Below are 18,360 nucleotides of genomic sequence, written 5' to 3'. Positions count from 1 at the left end.
ATTTATTACACACTTTAGCCGACGAATATCTTAATTGTTTCGTCGGCTAAAGTCTGGGAAAAAAACCGACGAACATGTTTTTCGTCGGCTAACTGTGGGACTATAGCCGACGAAAAAAAAAATTTCGTCGGCTAAAGTCATCACAGACGACCTTTTCCCGACGAAATCTTAGCCGACGATGGCTCGTCGGCTAAGATCTTAGCCGACGAATTAAGTTAACAGGCCGACGAAACTTTTTCGTCGGCTAAAGTGCTTGTCCTGGTAGTGTTAACACTAAAGCGACGAAACTTTTGACCTTAGAGCGACGGATTTGTTTGTCGCTATATTTCCTTCACCTAACCGATGAATTTATTTTCGTCGTGTCAGATTCAGACTAAAGCGACGGAACTTTGAGTCTAGAGTGACGAAAGTGTTTGTCGCATAATATCGTTCGCCTAAGTGACGAAATTTTTTGATTTTAGCGACGAAATATTTCGTCGCTTAAGTGAAATCTTCTTTATATCCTCTGCATCACTTCCAGATCGACAAACTGGAGGAAAACAGATCGAGCTACAGTGAAAATCATGTGAAATAGGATGTGATCGGTATGATGAAATACGGCTATGGTTGAAAAATCACATATTTCCGGTAACGTTTGGTCCCCGATAGAAGCGGTCAACCCTATTTACGTTTATGCTTCCTTATGGGGAGCTTTATCGTCGGGAGGTGAACGTCTCTAAATTTTTACATAGATGGCTAGATCTCATCAATGTGAGAGTTTTTTGTGTAGAAAAATCAATGAAACTAGGCCATATAGGGGTATGTAAGAGCTTTTTCACGTAATAAATGGTGTTGGTTTAGGTTTGACCGTGTGGATCGAGCCCCAAACCTTATCGAAAATAGGTGAATTTTTTTCCATAGCCGTATTTAAGTATACTGATCATATCATACGGTTGAATTTTCATTTTGTAAAATTTAGCCGTCGGAACCACAACATGCCTACTAATGTTATACCATTTTAATCTACATATAACGTCTTCTAAACTTTTATAATCTTTTTCATTTCCAAATTAATTTAGCATATAATTAATGACAAAATATCATTATTGATTGATTAACTACCTAAACTAATTTAATACTATAATTATATAATTAATTCTACTAAAAATATTAATTACTTAGAGTTAGAGGACGAAAAGATAACTTCTCGTCGCCTAAATGTAAAATTTTTAGCGGCATATTTTCCGCCAAAAATTTCAGAAAAATTCAAACCAAATTTTTAAAAGTTTCCTTTTATCTTCTTTTTGTTCTCTGCCTCGCTTTTCATTTCTCTATTTTTTTTCTTTGAACTCTATGTTCTCTCTTCTTCACTCTCTGCTCTCCCTCCTCTTCTCTCTCTCCTCTCTTCTCTCTCTCCTCTCTAGCTCTCCCTCTGCCTTTCCTTCTTCACTCTCCCTCTGGTCTTCGTCCCAAGATGACCACGCGGGTCGAGCACGCAGACACATTCCATCTCCTCCTCTCCCTTTCATCAAACCATCTCTGTCACCACCCACCACCACCGTCACCACAGAAAACGCAGAGAAGCCGTCGAAGCTCCGGGTTGGGTAGTCGGCACGGAAGCTAGGGTGGCGTAGCTTGGAGACAGAGAAGCCGGGTCAGGTCCGGGCAGGAGTGGCGAGCAAGGTCGGTGGTGGTTGGAGACGTTGTCGGCGCTTGTTCAGTGGAGGCGGGGTTGGGCTGCCGAATTGGACCAAATAGGAGCATATCGGAATTGGGGCTGTAGCCGGTGGAGGGTTAGCAGGGGGTCGACAGAGCTGGATCAGAGGCGCGGAGTTGGAGCACCGTTGCTGGATCGAAGGTGGACGAAGGTGGAAACGCGCCGGATTGGGGAGAGAAGGGCTCTGTAGGTGGAGACGGGCCGGTCGAGTTCGCTGCCGGTGGCTTTGGGATCCAAAGAGAACCGGGTCGTCGGGGCGTGCTCGGGGCCACGCTCAAGGTTGGAGGCATTGGGTTGGTGGACGGTTTTGTGAGTGCAAACTGGGTAAGCTTGCCAGATTTGGTGTGGTGGAATTTGGGTAAGTTGGGTGCCCAGAGCAAATTAATTCTAGGTGGGACTGAGTTCTGTGGTGGAATTTAGGGCGGTGGTGGAAGGGGTGGTGGGTTTCAGACCAAAAAAAATTTGAAAGGAAAATAAATAAAAAGAAAAAGCAAAGAAATTGAAACTAAAAAATAAAACTTAAATAATAAAAATGAAATTTAATTAATTAATTTTAAATTATTTCATCATATCTAGCGACGAAAATAGACTCGTTGCTAAACCAAAAAGTTTCGTCGCTTAACGGTAAAACGACAGAAAAACATACGTCGCTTAACGACTTAAGCGACTAAAAATTTTCGTCGCTTAAGTTAATTATTTATCGCCTAGGTATGTGGGGACAAAAACAACTCCCGTCGCTTGTTTCGTTTTCTTAAGCGACAGATTTTATATTTTCGTGGCTTAAGTACATATGAGACGCGTCATATACGACGAATCTTAAGCGATGCCGGTTTCGTCGCTTAAGTCGGAAGGCAACAAAAATTAGTACTTAGGCGATGAGTTTTTCCCGTCGCTTAAGACTTTATTTCTACTAGTGGGGGTCAGTAACTGGTTACTGGGGAAATTCCGGTGACCGGAGTCCGGCTGCCGGTGACCGGAGTCCAAGGTTCTGGCCAAGTCTTTTTATGTTGAAGAGGTGGGGGCAAAATAGTCTTAAAATAATATAGTTTGTTAAGACTTTAATAAAGATTTGGTCATTTGGGCACACAAAAATTTACTTTCATTCAAATGGCTTCATATAAATTAAAGATTGTCATTCGAATGGGCAATAAAGGGTTACAATTAGTACTACATTTTCCTTTTTTTAAACTTTTTTTATTAAATAAGTCACACACCTTACATATGTCAGTGATGTTTGAACCTATGACCTCAAAGTTGTTAGTTAAACACCTTAACCAACCATACCACAGCTCACCGACAGATGACAAGACAATTGATCGGTGATGAATTCGTACGTAGTAGCCACTATTAATGATGGTGGTTAGCACTTAGTTATTCTCGAATTAACTAACTAGCTAGGTGTGTATGTGATAATGATGGGGGATGATCAAAGATGAACCACTTACCTCTCTATGTAGGTTGGATGCATGAGAGCGGCCATTGGCAAAAAAACAAAAACAAAAAACGATAAAACATGATTATGCCAGAAGTTTAATTTTGCATCTTTTCTTGCTCATTAGTTTCCTCCATTTTTGAATATTTATGAGTTATGATGCAATGAGCTAGGTAGAAATATTAGTCTTCAAGCTGGTAATACGTACATAAACAAACATAAACTAGTCTACTACTTATTTTGATTTCTGAATTCTTATATGTAAAAACCTATTTACCAAGTTAAACCTTTTAAATTTCTCCCCTAAATATGAATACAGGTAGCTAGGATTATAAGTTTATTGTGTTACATTCGCTTATATGTTCTCTTACCAAATAGCTTGGCATCATGATCGTATAGTTTATATTGATGTCATCGATCTAAGTCATTACCATTAGATAATAAGTTCTTGCCTGAATTCATGCATGGGTGGTTGAAATAGAGAGTTAAATTCAAAGATATATATGAAGGCTTCTGAGAAAATTCCAAGAGCTCAAGCAAACAATGTCAAGGTAGCTGTAGTTCTAGCTACCCGGCCTTTTCATACTTGATCATAACATAATAAGGATCGAGCTTAACTTTGTATTCTCAGTTGAGTTGGTTGAGCTATCGTTATAGTAATATAGTGTTATACAGCCTCTCTTATCAGCTTTGGACCACCTTGAACAATGAGCAAGCTAGCTTGCAAATTCCAACACTGCTCGATCAAGTGTTCATGCATTTCTTCCTCTAAGACAAGTCTTCCTGCATCGCTTGGGATTCCAGAGTCCACCGCGACTATTGCAGTGTCGTTTATAGGCATTCTTTGAAAAACTTGCAATGGGAACTTCATAGTACGATCAAATCAGAACCATGTAAACTTGCCGCCGCCCTGTACTGTACGACTACAGCTATAGCAACTGGTTGCTGTTTACGAGTTTATGGTGTAACTGGGCTGCCATGTCGCTATTCTTTGATTTGATATTTCTGCCATTATCGATTCTCATTGTTGGTCAAGACTCAAGACGCAAGTCTGATCGATCCATCATAGTTCGACAATAATGCAGCGCTAGCTGAGCAGGATTTGCTGGGACTTAGTAGTTGCTTGAGTTATCAATTATTTTGGATTGTCATAAAGTCCAATGGATCACAAACCCAAAACAGTTTTTACTTCGAATTGGGCATTTGCATTTGTGCTTTGCAGCCCATAACATATACAGGCTTGTTTCAGTGTCATATGCACCTAACTTCCTATCATCTTTTCTTTTGCACACAAAAAAGAAGTGAAAAAGAGAGTAGAATATCACTCATTTGGAGTTTTGGGTTACCCATTTCTGATGTTGAAGTTGGATATCATTTTCGTTCTTGACGACATAATCTTTGTTTCGATTACACAAGAATTAGGGAAGCGATCCAAGTGGAGATACACACACATCACACTTAACAAGAAATGGAAAATCACGGATATGCAATAGCAGCAATGTCACCGCTCCACTGAACTTTCAACCTCTCGGAAACCCAGATGAACCATATCAAGATTATTAGATGTATCTAGCTAGTATGCTTCAGCACACATATACTCATGACGTGCCAATCAAAATGGAGGTCACTTTTACTTACTTATTTTTCTGTTTGACTTTTAAAAATAGAGGAGTTAGATGTAGTTAGCGTTAACGTGGAAGCAAAGGCCCAGGTTTGGGGTGACTTGGGACGTTAGATGTTTTCTAAGGGTATAAGGTGATGAGATGAGGTATCCGTTACAAGCTTGTGCGCGGGAAACTCAAATTCAAGTTTGATTCTCAACTCTCAAGACGTTTTGAACATTTGACATCTGGCTTTCATAGGCCTTGCAAAATCCTATATCCTTCAACACCACAACCCACTAATAAGTCTCATTTGGCCTAGTGTCTTGGGTCAAAGTTACTAGTTGGCCTCATAGCATGTTGTGACAAACAAATTGAGATATATCATCAAAGATGCTTAATCACGACTTTGTTTGGCGTGTGTTAGTGTGTGCCTGAAGTGAGCGAGCATATGGTTGTAGAAGTGTATCCATGAGGAACCATGTGCCTAGGTAAAGGGAGTGTGTTTGGGCATGAACCGAGCATGGCTTGGACCTGACTACCGAGTGCCTTTGTGTAAGTTTATTTAACATCCTATGTCATTTGGTCATGACGTGGCTTGTCTCCCTTTATTATGAATATAGACTTTGTACCAAGCCTGATTTGCTTGAAGCAGACGAAATGACCTAGAATATTGATGATATGAGCCTCATATCAAATCTAAGCCTAATCTTTAACCTTGGGTCTTTGGGGTATGTGATAAAATTGGGCTTACATTTTTGGGTATCAACAATAGACAATAATCAGTTTCAAATCACTATCTGATTGGGAATGATATGATGCATTTTACCTTCAATGATTGAAATAAATGCGCCTTTCTTCTTCTTTTTTTTTCCCCCTTTCTTCTTTCTTTAACTGGCCCTGGAAAGAAGGATCAATCAAACCGAATATGCCATGTGCTTTGCGGATTCCTACTTCAAATAGGAGATCTTGTGTTAAGATGGAAATACCAAATATATTTACATCCATAAAGCGATCTTGTGGCTTATGAAAAATGGAAGTAACCCAAGGATTATGAAAGAAGGCATGTAGTGCTGGATCTAAGCTAGCACTCCATGGAAAAAATGCCTATGAAAAAGGGAGATCAAAATTCCTAAACTGCCAGAGCTGTTTAGTTACTGAAACTTGAGGACATTTTACACAAGGATTCCTCTTTTAGAGAAGAATATTCATTATTAACCCAAAAAAAATCACACCATATTTGTTTGATTGACCAGTTGTGTCATTACACCACGACGCATATTCTTAAAAAGGTCCATAGTTACAAGTTCATTGCCAATAGCCAACATCCATGAGCAAAAATGGCCCAACCGTTAACCCAATTTTACGCTCGAAAACAAGAGTTGCCTGATCCTCAGGCCCGGCCCTGGGGCAAGACGGACAAGGCCTGGGTCTTGGGCCTCAAAATTTGGGGGCCTCCATTTTTTTTATATAGCCCTGTAAAAAAATAAAAAAATACAAGAAGAGTAGAAGACATGTGCGTCTCTTCTTTCCAAAACAATTAAACAAAAGAAGATTGCGTCAGAGGCTCTGAGCGTCTCTTCTTCTACTCCCATAGAAGAATCGAAGAAAAAAAGAAGCAGCAAACCTTCGATCGAAAGGGAAACACCAACACTAAAGCTAAAAGGGTATGATCTTTTAGTCTTTCATCTCTATTCTCTAAAAAGCTATTTCTTTTCTATTATGAAGGTATTGCGATTTTTCCTTAATGGCTTAGTCCGATAATCCTTTATTTATTTTATTTCTCGATTTGATTTGTTGAACATTGATTCAATATAAATATATGATGATAGTCATGATAATTTGAAGCTTCACATAATCACATGCTCTTTGAATTGTTTGTATAATATCTAGAATTTGATTAGTACCATTGCATCTAAAAATGCAAGACAAGCTATATTTCAATGATATTTTTATATTGTGATATGTTATTTTTTTTTTAATATTTTGAGTTTTTTTTGTCAAGCTTTTGTTTGGGGGCCTCAAATATTTTCTCGCCTTCAGCCTTTATGGACACAGGGCCGGCCCTGCTGATCCTAGGAGTAATAATCCTACCTCTTCACCAACATTAAACCGAGCCAATTCTTGTTTTTCAATACTCTGTCCAAATACTACTACCATGTCCAACTGTACAAGGACAATTCGTCCTCATGTTGACAACCATACAACATCAAAATTGAAACTCATAATCTCTACGAGTAACACCACAATAGTAGCACACCGAACAAAACCAGACACCTAACCCCTAGACATGATGTATAATTTTTAAAATAATTCTTCTCCATTATATATTATATTTCAGAATGCTAAAAGTATAACAACATTCGAGTCAAATGATGTGTATACATACTAGAATACAAGTCTAATGCCTAGTTTGGTACAGCTTCGTTTTTAAAAAAATCAGTTTCTATCCGAACTTTTAGATTTTATAGTGTTTGGTAAATGAAAGAAAAACATATTTTTTTATAAATTACAGGTCACTGGTAGCAGTTTTTAGAAACAACCTTTTTAAAATCAGCTGTCACTAAAAACCGTAGAAATTAAAAAAATTTATTTTGACGGCACTTTTAAAACTAATATTTACCAAAGATAAAACTGTTTTAATTCACAGCAATACTAAATTAGCCCTAAATAAAGTGATGTATAAATTCCAATTAGACAATTTCCGATGTTATTCATCTTCTACATACATTACATTTCCGAAAGCAAAAAAATATAACGACATAAAAATTAAATGATGTATAAATTCCGAGATGGTAACAAATATTTCTCTGACCCACACCGTTTAAAAACCGGGAGGGTGGACTCTTCTCCCCATCGGTGCACTCGACACCACTCAATCCTCCACCCTCTCCTCCTCTCAGAACACAACAAGTCCACAAAACCAAACCCAACTCACAAACAAACACTCCCTTCTCTTTCTCTCTCTTCACATCAGTGTGTAACCGTCGACTTGACCTGAACTCCCAACCCCCACATGGCCGCGTGCGGAGCAGACACCGCCCGAACCCTCGCCTGTCGCGACGGACACGCGGCAGCGCAGCTGAAGCTCATCTCCATCGCCGTTATCTTCATCACCAGCGTCGTCGGCATCACCTCCCCCGTCCTCCTCGCCCGTCACTTCCAAGGCAAACCCGCCTACGACCGCGCCACTCTCTTGATCAAGTGCTTCGCCGCTGGCGTCATCCTCTCCACTTCCCTCGTCCACGTCCTCCCTGACGCCTTCGCCGCCCTCTCTGACTGCCACGTCGCCTCCCGCCATCCCTGGAAAGACTACCCTTTCTCCGGCCTCGTCACCATGATCGGCGCCATCGCTGCCCTCCTCGTCGACCTCACCGCCAGTGCCCACATGGAGAGTCACACGGCTCACTCCCACGGCCAATACGAGGTCCTTCCGGTGGCTACGCAGGAGGAGCCAGATACCAAGAAGCCGTCTATGTCGATCGAGTTGAAAGTTGAGCCCGTGGCTGGTGCAGTTAGCGATAGTGGCGGTGGCCATAGCCACGAGGAGATGGTGATCAGGTTGAAGCAGAGATTGGTGTCGCAGGTGTTAGAGATAGGGATTATATTTCACTCGGTGATAATAGGAGTGACGATGGGGATGTCTCAGAATCAATGCACCATTCGGCCATTGGTGGCTGCACTTGCGTTTCATCAGATTTTTGAGGGGATGGGCCTCGGTGGCTGCATTGCTCAGGTAAATTTATTTTTTAGATCAAACCTCTTCCCCATATTAATTTTTTAGTTACAGTTTACTTATTAGATTCCTTCATCTCGATCATGTCAGCAGATTAAATCTGTTATTTGATTAATACAGACATGATGATAGAGTCCTACACGAAATTTGTTTACTGATCAAATCGCGGGTTTTAGCTCGTACAACAGGTTAGGATAGAAGCAATGAAATTCCATCACCAAACTTAGTCAGTCAAACATTTACACGTTTGATCAATGGCATTTTTGTTTAGATTCTTTTGTGGATAAGTTTAGAATTTCGCAATTTTGGGTATGAAGTTTGCAACTTTTGTTTCTTTGTATTAAAAATCAAACTCAAGTTTCCATTTTGTTTACTTTAGGCATCATTTCTGCTTTCAGAAGAACAAACTGGCTTATCGGTCATGTGAATATTTGTTTAGACGTCACAAAATAGTTCCAACTATTTGTTCAATGTGTCTGAGTTGGGCTATTTTGTCCTTTGAGTGGAAAATGTTTTGTTGCTTGAGTAGTGTAGAGTGGGAATGGTGTTCTTTATGAGAATGAAAATTTTGTAAAAGTAATTGATCCAACTTTTGCTTGTTACAATGCTACAAAAGACAAGCACTAACGATGAAAAGATAAGCAACTGTTGAGTGATGCCAGCCCAAAGGTGCATAAAGTAGAAACACGAAGACTAAAAATTGCAAAAACTAGGGAAGGAGTAAAGAGAGTAACGTTTTGCTTATATGTGTTGCAGGCAGGGTTCACCTTTGGAACAACAGCCTACATGTGCTTCATGTTTGCAGTGACGACGCCAATGGGGATTGTGCTGGGGATGATCTTATTCTCGGTGACAGGTTATGACGATAGTAGCCCTAATGCCTTAATCTTGGAGGGTTTGTTAGGATCTTTCTCCTCTGGTATTCTCATTTACATGGCACTTGTCGATCTTATAGCTCTTGATTTCTTCCACAACAAGATGATGACCTCGAACTCATGGTTGAGGAAAACTTCATTCACCGCTCTTGTTCTTGGCTCTATCTCCATGTCCATCCTTGCCCTTTGGGCCTAGAAGAGGCCGGATTCTCATTGTTTTTGTAATAAACTTCAGGGGAAAGAATTGGTATGAGTTGCATGTCCGGCAATGTTGTGTGAAATGTGAAATGTATATTCTGAAATCGTTAATAGGTAGTAGATAGCACATTGTTGGCATTGTAGCCTTGATCTGTTGGATCTTTTGGTGACCAAATCGGATTGATAGAGCTGTGATTCAGTTATATTAGAACCATGGATCCTAGACATGCGCTTCTGTGAAATATGTGATTAGTGGGGCGTAAATACAGTACGAAGAACATCATTGTAAGCTTTGTCTTCCTATCTAATGAACCTTCGTTGCTCACTCTCTTTCTGAAAAAGAAAAAAGAAAAAATTGAGTTGATCATATACTCCATCATTCATCAAGATGCGCACGTACCAACTATAAGTTTATAACATTGGTGTTCATTTGGTACCAAATGACCAAAGATTTTGTGATAACCGAGTAACATATATACAGGGTTAATGCAACGTAGGATAAACCAGCAATAGGTTATTGGAAGTAGTTGAACTAAAGTGTCTTGCACAGTTGCACTATTATACAAGGCAGTAGTCTAAATTAACAAAACCAATTATGTTGCTTCACGCACATACCAATAATTGAGCACTTATCTTTGGCTTTAACCATGCACCATGGATCACTCACTCTTCTAGTTTCTGCATTTCCTTGTCATCTCCAATTAACCAGAGCGCTACTTTAACAAAAGACATGCAACAACATCAGCAGCCAAAATTGAGATATTGAATATATGTTTTCTCAGTGGAGATCTGAATTGATAATCAGTGTCGTTTCTTTTCTTATTGTTCTGCTTTTGGCTTTGCAACTAGAGAATAGAGATGTACGTGTCAATCACTTTGGATAAAAGCATGACAAATTTAGAATTCATGATGCAAAGTTTAATATCAATAATTAAAAGTTTAGTATCAAACAGGTCCCGTAGCTCAGTTGGTTAGAGCGTTGGTCTTATGAGCCGAAGGTCGCGGGTTCGAGCCCCGCCGGGACCAGTTCTGATTTCATTTTTCATTTTATTTTTCTCTCATTAATTTTTGGGCCAGCAGAAGCACAAATATAACCCTTCAAACAGAAACAATACCTGACAATGAACATAGGCCCAATATTAGAGAACACCCGATCTAATCAGTTTTTTTGGGCCAGCTAAAATAATCCAAGAAGAACAAACAGAGAGCCTGAATGAAATTTTTGGTATCAGATATTACCAAAACTCTCAAACTTTGATCGAGAGAGAATTAAGAATGGGTTTAGAGGAAGAATGAGGGAGAAAAACAATGTTGGAGAGAGCAAGTTCTACAAGGTTATGATATTATTGAGCTCAAAGGTAGAAAGGTTAGCAAACAAGTATGCATGTCTGCAGTTGAGGTAGAAAGGTTGAAAGATTGAAATAATTTTGCTAATTAATTCACCAAAAAAGGCAAAACTAATACTGTATAAACAAACAAGTTGGTCTTCAAATCGTTGCACAAGTAATTGCTGCGTGTCTGCAGTTGAGGCATTCACCTTGAACACTGACCCATAATGTATGGCAAAAGAAGAATTTTTGCTCTTAAATTTGTTCCCTTACATTACATACTATACATGCATCTCTCCTCTTCAATCATAAGTTTACGGGCTTTATACAATTAAGTTTGATCCACTCACTTATAAGTTATATTTTATTTTTTAATATTTTAATATGAAATCTCTCCTCACCAATGAGAATATGCTTTCGAAAATGAAATTGCATTACGGAATTATTTTGTGCATGTATAATCAGGCCTGACTTTTTTATCTGAACTCTATGTTAGGCCTATATAATTCTATGATGTAGCGAAACTCAATAGTGGAATCATTTTGCATTCCGTAATCAAAATGAAAGCAAAGAAAATGTGAATTACAAGTCGGAATGAAGGAGCACATTAACCGAAAACGGGAGATGTGTTACAGAAGTAGCATGTGCGACTATAGTTACATAGCATTATTGGTTCCTCATATATGATTGAGGGAAATGAATGGAGAAGGACCGCAAAGTCCAGGCACTGATCGAGTATAGGCAAGGAGATATGTATTAATTGTTAGATGGCACATACAGAGAGAGGGGGAGAGAGGCACCCTGACCATTCTGTAATAGTTTCTTGACCATTCTGCTTCACATATTTATATTTATGCAGAAAGCAATGGTCCAAAACATTAACCAGAAAACATGGGGAAGACTTGAAAATAGCTCTTGTCCTTATTCTTTCTTCATTAACGTCTCCAAGAGGGCTAGAAGCTAAGCTCTCTCTCTCTCTCTCTCTCTCTCTCTTCCCAGTCAAAGACAATAGTCTCTACATTGTCTATTATTAGTCACTTTCTCCAGTCCCACAGATCATAGCTCTCATATGGGTCCAATTGTCCTCACCCAGAATTCAATAAGCATGTAAAGTGAGCTAAAGAAGCTTCAAGCATCGACTGATCAGAAACTTCAAGCTTATCGGAATCGACAGTGTTCATGTGTTAAACAAGGGAATCGGAATCTGCATCACGCATACGGGTTTGATGTTTCGATTCGGGGTGGTTTTGATGTCATGTTAGACAATCATTCAACTCAAGAAAGTTTGTATTGAGCCCTTTGAGTGAGGTTGGGCTGAGTACCAGGTTAGGATTAGAAGTTTCAAACTCCACTACTAAACTATAGAACCGTAATTAATGAGATTTAGAAGTGAAACTCGAGACTTTTGTAAACTATAAAACTGTAATGAACTGAAGACCGGAGTTGGAAATGAAACTCTAAGACTTTTTTCAAACAGAATTTATGGCATGCACGTTAGACAGTAAACTAGTGAACTGTAAAACTGTAAAACTGTAACGAATATAAGTTGGAAATGAAGCTAGAATTTTTTTAAACAAAATTTCATGATAAATACATGAGGCAACTAGTGAACCAGAAAACTGGAATGAACTGGTCAGCTGGAGACTAGAGTTGGAAATGAAGCTCAAACAAAAATTTATGACAAATACGTTATGCAACTAGTGAACTATAAAACCGGAATGAACTGACAATCAAAGTTGGAAATGAAACTCGAGACTTTTTCAAACAAAAATTTATGACACGTGTGTTACGTTAGGCAATTACTTACTTCTAACACCATAATGAATTGGAGTTGGGGAAGTTTCGGAATAAGGGAGTGAAATTTGCATTCCTCATTTTACAATCTACACTTTTTTTTTTAGTTAAAGTTTTCGTTAAAAGACAAAATACATGTTACTAAAGACAAAATTTAAATCACCAAAAGAGAAAATAATGAGTGTGGATTGTATATTAAGGAGTGCAAATTTCAATTCCGGAATTCTCTACTTCGAAGTCATGATTCTTTTCCGACAAAAACTCCAAAATTGTGTTGGAGATTCATTAAATTCTAAAAGTGTCTTTTTTTTTTTTTTTTGGGTGAAAAGTTAAGTGCTTAACAATCGAGTTATATGTAAAGAATTTGATGTCATTGTGTCTATCATATGATTTACATTCATGAATGTCACGTCTAATGAGATTTGATATGCCTAACAATTTGAAACTCAATACTCCCATCAAGAAAAGGCATGCCAATGATTTGCACCAAACAAACAAACTCCACCATTTCCCTCGAACACAAAGATTCGATTGTATTACTCGCAAGAAATATCTACACAAAATAGTTTACAGATCAATTCAAACGCTCGCATCAGTCCCATTTGTAGATGGGAACAACTTGCTTTCTCGTCTATTCCTGCTCAGCATTCTCTTCAACGAACAACCCACCATCAATGGCGAAGACGAAGATTCATCCCTTAAAGAATCAGCACTAGTTTCTTCAACAACATCATGATGGTTCTCAACATACCCCGAATCCGAAACTTCAATAACTACTGCCCCTTCCGGTACAGATTCCTCACCCACCTGATCGGTTTTGGGCTGATCAGACTGTGACGGTGTGACTACCGGAGCTCGGCAAATCGGGCAGCTCGTATGCGAATGTAGCCACATATCGATGCACTCTACGTGAAAGCAGTGACCGCATTTGGACAACCTCCGGCCGACTTCTTCGTCCTCAAATGGGCTCAGACAAATAACACACTCGAGAAAACACTGCTCTTCAGATTTGTACACAAACAGAGGAATGGTGGCGATCGTGGAGGTGTCGAGACCCTTGGGAGCATTGGTGGTGAGGTTGTTGGTAGTTGGGTCGAAGGTGAAGGTGTGGAAATGCTGGAAGCGGTTGGGGCCGAGGACGCGGCGGGAGACGGCCATGGAGCCGCGGCGGCGGTGGTGAGCTTGGGATAAGAACCATTTGGCGTAGACGTGAAGGAGGAGGACGAAGAGAATGACGAGGAGGAGGGAGACCAAGGCAGCGAGCATGACATTGCCGTCGTAGGAGAAGATAGTGTCGAAGAGGTGCTTGAGAGGGTTGGTGGTGGTGGTGGTCTGGTTTGAGGTCTCTGTGGGGCTGAAGCTGAACATTGTATCAGTTTGAGAAGTAAATTCGGGAAGTAATGGGAGTGATGAGATTTTGAAGAGTAGATTTGGGTGAAGAGAGGTGGAAGGTGAGAGTCCTGTATGTAATGTGTGACAATCATATGAATAAGTACTGGCACTACTTTGATCAGTCTTGAGTGACATAGTTTAATTGTCACAAGTCACACTCACACCATCAAATAATTATATTCAAAGATTTGGGTAGTCTATTCTACACTTCCTATTTCTGCAAAGGAAATCAAAATTTCAGCTAATAGTAGATAATCACTTAACCGAAACGGTAACAAAAACTGACATGCACTAAGAGATTAATGAACACTAGAGATATAAACTTTCGACTAAGCGATCATAATTTAACTTAACTATAACTCTCTAACACTATATAAGACGATATGTGATTACATATAGAAGATCTAGCATTGGATTTGGCAACGTTTAAGAATATAAGTTGACGTGAAAATGAAGATAAAGTCGTTGGTAATGGGATAGAAAATGGAGGTTTTCGTACATGGTTGCTTAATTACATCCCACATTTGCGTGTAATGGTGACCAACAGGTCTCTGTGTTTCAGCAAAAACAAGAATAAAGAAATGGGTGTGGTTCAAGTCAAAAGGAAGATCCCTGTATCCGAGGGGAGGAGGAGTGGGACTCATGCTGGCCATGGTAGACTCGTGAAGGCGACGGCAAGAAGAAGAAGAAGAAAGAAAGAGGTGGATGGGTGGGGTTTTTATTGGATTCATGTGCCGATTGTTGAATGGAGGGAGCTTCTTGTTGGCACTAGAATCCCAAGAACCTTGACAATTCCAATCCAATCCAAATCTAATCCCATTTCTCTCTTTCACGGTTTGCTACTCACCTTAGGAGTAGCCCTACTAGTATATAAATTATCGGACGCGCTTAATGTGATTTCACCGAAGTGAACAAATCAAAGATAAATGCTGGAAGAGAGGTAATCAATGCCCATTAGTCATGGGACAGTCGATCTTGAAGTAGAGACGAGGATTGTAAGTCGGTTCAACTTAGTTCATGTTTGGGTTAGTAACTTGTAGTATCACCTCTCATCTGTAATCTTTGACTCCGCCAATAATCCCGACAGTCATAATGACATCCGTAACACCGCTAAACCCGAAGGATTAAAATTAGGGTAAACAATCGAAACATAATCTTCACTTGATAATCCATGAGAGGGTCTTTCTGTTGTCTCGCTTCATAGCAGAATACTTAGAAGGGACCCAATTGCCGTAAAAGAGTCTCGAATGGTCAATTCTAAGCTCGGGGTTCCCATGTGAAGTTAACCAGCCTTTTGCAGGGGACTGGTGCATGTTTATTAATGCCTTCTAGTCCTCTCTTTCATGCATGTATTTTAGGCTAAATGATTCATTTACCTTTTGGCTCTAGTAGCTCGAATAGGCTCTCTGGCTTGTGACATCTCTCTCAGCGGCAGAGAGGCTCTGTGATTCACTTGACCATCACCTATCACCAAGATTCTTCACCTTTCATAGTTAGACTAGACCCCCACCCATGCCAAGCTTTGCAACTCAAATAAGGTGAAAGGTCACAATCTAGCTGAAAATCAAGGCAAAAGTGTTTACCATAACTAGAATCAAGACAAAAGATGATTACAGAGCACAGAAAACTGAGAGGGAGAGACTTTTGCTTTTGCTGCAGAAGGTTACAATCAATATGAAATTATGAGCGAGTCACATTTTCTGTGCTATAAGATAGTAGGGATTACAATGAGGGAAGCAATGGGGGAAATCAGTATGTATATTGGATTGCTGATCCTTATTGTAGATACAGTTGAGGCATTTTATGCTAATGCTACATTTGGTTAAGCAATGGTGACTATGAAGAAAAAGAATATATGGAAATTTACCAGTACTTTCAAGTTACAAACAAAAGTGAACCGTAAGAGCGTTCAATCCATCAGCTTGTATCTTTTCTCTTGGACGCCTGTAACTCCCATTTGAATCTCTATTATAGTATGAAGCGGCATCTGAAATTGAAAGAAAAAAATTGCCGTCAGGAAGTAGCTTCAGAATCATACGTCGGAATTATATATAATGGAATTAGTGCATTTTCTTTTCAAAACCAATTGAAGTATAGGTAACAAGGTTTTAGCACTTCTAACATTCCATGATAAATACTTTTGGGATGAAGTATGTGCAGGGATGCAAGGAAAATGCAGTGTGAGAAAGAATAGCAAGTTGTTTCCATTAAATACCTCAATATGCGGAATTTCTTTCAGCGGCCTATCAGCAAAGTAAGCATATAATGCTCTCAAAACAGCCTGCAAGGATAGAGGAATGAGTGAGCTTATAACTAATACAACCACATTTGCACCAACACATATCAAACATCTCCACCGTTTAGTTTGATGGGTCCATATAAATATATAACTTATAAAAAGTTTTAGCAAATTAATAATCGTTGTTATGAGAGTGATTATGGGGTATCTGATTTAGCTAAGTATTGAACCAAACTTCCGACATATTGAGAAAATATTAGCAACTAAGGCTATGTGTATCACCTGGTGAGATATCACTACAACAGGTGCACGTTGTCGTTCGAGTTCAATGATTACAGGTTCTAGCCTGCATTGGTGATGGAAGTCAGATTCTAGAGAACAGGTTGATCATCAAATTGTTTCAAGAACTCATTGTAAACTACAAACCTTTGGATAACATCTAAGTAAGATTCTCCACGAGGATACCGATACCTCAGCTTATCTTTTTTACGCGCCCTGAAGTTAAGAACATTTATTAGAAAATTACCACACTAACAGTTCAGGAAATTACTGATTAACCCTCATTGGTGAACCTTCAAAAACAATGCAATCCTTTTCATTCTCTCTATAAGTTCCTTTAGAGAATGAGAGATAGTTTGCAACATACTCGTATTCTTCTGGCATGTTTTTCTTTATCTCGTCATACGTCATTCCATCACACACTCCAGCATATATCTCATCCAGTGCACGCCATTGTATCTAGAAAAATTGTATAAGAACTATAAACTAACTATACTGGATCAAGTTTAAATTTTTGGCTCCATCAGTTACCTACTACATGTTACTTAAAGGCTGTACATTCACCTTGGGAAATCCTGAAATGGGACCTGCTGTCAGAATTGTTCGCTCCAGCGTGCTTGTCCAAATCTAAACACCATGAAAAAAAAATATGTTAATGGTTAGTAGTAACTCAGTAAGCTTATCAAAGAAAATCAAGAAATTATGTCATGGGCATGGTCGCATGCTAAATACACGTGCTATAAACTGGTAGGAAAACGAACCTAGAAACTAAATTGTGTTTTCCTATTTGGAAAGTGGTTATAATATGTTTAGTTGGATGACATATAGTACACACAGGTGTAAAGCAGGACATGTAGTCCCAGGTTTGGTCATTTATTTGTAGCATTAAATCAAATCCCTGAAGTTGCAACCTTCAATTGTCAACATTTGGCTACATCTGGAATACTTTTCTAACTTATTAAAGCAATAGTTGGCAACTGTACATCCAGAATCAAGAACTTCTTCAACATTACATGTGTATTTTTTATCACATATATTGAGTAAGAGATGTGGATGGAAAAGACATCGATTGCCAACAAGCTAACGAAAAAGAAGTAAAGAACTATGAAAATCCCCAAACTTGAATCTCAAACATTAGATATTGCTGAAGCTTACCGAAGCAGCTCGCTCTGATTTCAATCGCTTTTCAACAAAGTTACCAAGTTTCTTGGCATAAAGTTCTCCGGCATCACTGTCAAAACAAGTAGTGATATCTTTTGGTAAGTTCCACTAACAATATAGACACTGGTTCTCATAAAGTAATAAAACTGACAATTTATATCAACTATAGAGAGCTGAGAGAAAGAAAAAAAAAATCTCTGATATGGGCAGAACTAAAATTGCACGGCAAAATGTAATAAGATGACAGCAATACATTAAAACCACATAACTGCATAGTTGAAGTAATGAATATATCAGCAAATTTAGGATCAGATAAGTGTGACAATTACTGTAGTAAATGTATATTTCTTCCTCCCATAACCATTTCGTCTACTAGCATAAGTTTTCACTTTGTAAGAGGGGGGGACTGAGTTCTATTCATGGACGACCATATATTTGTGTAACTAAAAGATACAATATATATATAGAGGCCGGATGTGGAGCGCATGTGCGCACTGTCCTTAAAGTGTGCACGTCCCTCCGTTCGCCACCGTCCGGCACCGACGACGGCGCGCCTCCACCCCAGCGGACTCCAGCAGCGTTCCCGATCACTTTCCCTCCCCGGCGAGTCCGCCGAATTCCAGTTTTCC

General features: G+C 39.2%; 3 protein-coding genes and 1 non-coding gene across 4 annotated transcripts in view; 2 read left to right on the top strand and 2 right to left on the bottom strand.

The window, feature by feature from the left end:
* The first annotated feature begins 7,680 nt into the window (after nucleotides 1–7,680).
* LOC101311167 (zinc transporter 6, chloroplastic-like) lies at nucleotides 7,681–9,874 on the top strand. Its single transcript, XM_004294259.1, has 2 exons — nucleotides 7,681–8,465; nucleotides 9,222–9,874. The coding sequence occupies exons 1-2, from the start codon at nucleotides 7,746–7,748 to the stop codon at nucleotides 9,534–9,536; spliced, it is 1,035 nt and encodes a 344-aa protein (XP_004294307.1). The 5' UTR covers nucleotides 7,681–7,745; the 3' UTR covers nucleotides 9,537–9,874.
* A 616-nt stretch (nucleotides 9,875–10,490) lies between these two features.
* Nucleotides 10,491–10,564, top strand: TRNAI-UAU. Its single transcript has one exon. It is a non-coding gene; the product is annotated as a tRNA-Ile (tRNA).
* A 2,675-nt stretch (nucleotides 10,565–13,239) lies between these two features.
* Nucleotides 13,240–14,028, bottom strand: LOC101309141 (RING-H2 finger protein ATL2-like). The gene has a single exon (XM_004295728.1). The coding sequence runs from the start codon at nucleotides 14,026–14,028 to the stop codon at nucleotides 13,240–13,242; it is 789 nt and encodes a 262-aa protein (XP_004295776.1).
* A 1,672-nt stretch (nucleotides 14,029–15,700) lies between these two features.
* Nucleotides 15,701–18,360, bottom strand: part of LOC101310874 (6-phosphofructo-2-kinase/fructose-2,6-bisphosphatase-like) — an 8,239-nt gene continuing 5,579 nt past the window's right edge. The window contains exons 17-23 of the mRNA XM_004294258.1: nucleotides 17,726–17,801; nucleotides 17,135–17,197; nucleotides 16,938–17,029; nucleotides 16,718–16,786; nucleotides 16,574–16,637; nucleotides 16,268–16,333; nucleotides 15,701–16,039 (exon numbers count right to left, since the gene is read on the bottom strand). Coding sequence (XP_004294306.1) covers nucleotides 15,962–16,039; nucleotides 16,268–16,333; nucleotides 16,574–16,637; nucleotides 16,718–16,786; nucleotides 16,938–17,029; nucleotides 17,135–17,197; nucleotides 17,726–17,801 — 508 coding nt within the window. The 3' untranslated portion in view covers nucleotides 15,701–15,961. The remainder of the gene's footprint in view (nucleotides 16,040–16,267; nucleotides 16,334–16,573; nucleotides 16,638–16,717; nucleotides 16,787–16,937; nucleotides 17,030–17,134; nucleotides 17,198–17,725; nucleotides 17,802–18,360) is intronic.

Source organism: Fragaria vesca, linkage group LG3, assembly GCF_000184155.1.
Source record: "Fragaria vesca subsp. vesca linkage group LG3, FraVesHawaii_1.0, whole genome shotgun sequence".
In the NCBI taxonomy this organism is placed as follows: domain Eukaryota; kingdom Viridiplantae; phylum Streptophyta; class Magnoliopsida; order Rosales; family Rosaceae; genus Fragaria; species Fragaria vesca.
Note: the sequence above shows the minus strand (reverse complement) of the source record. Positions and strands in the feature narration are given on the sequence as shown.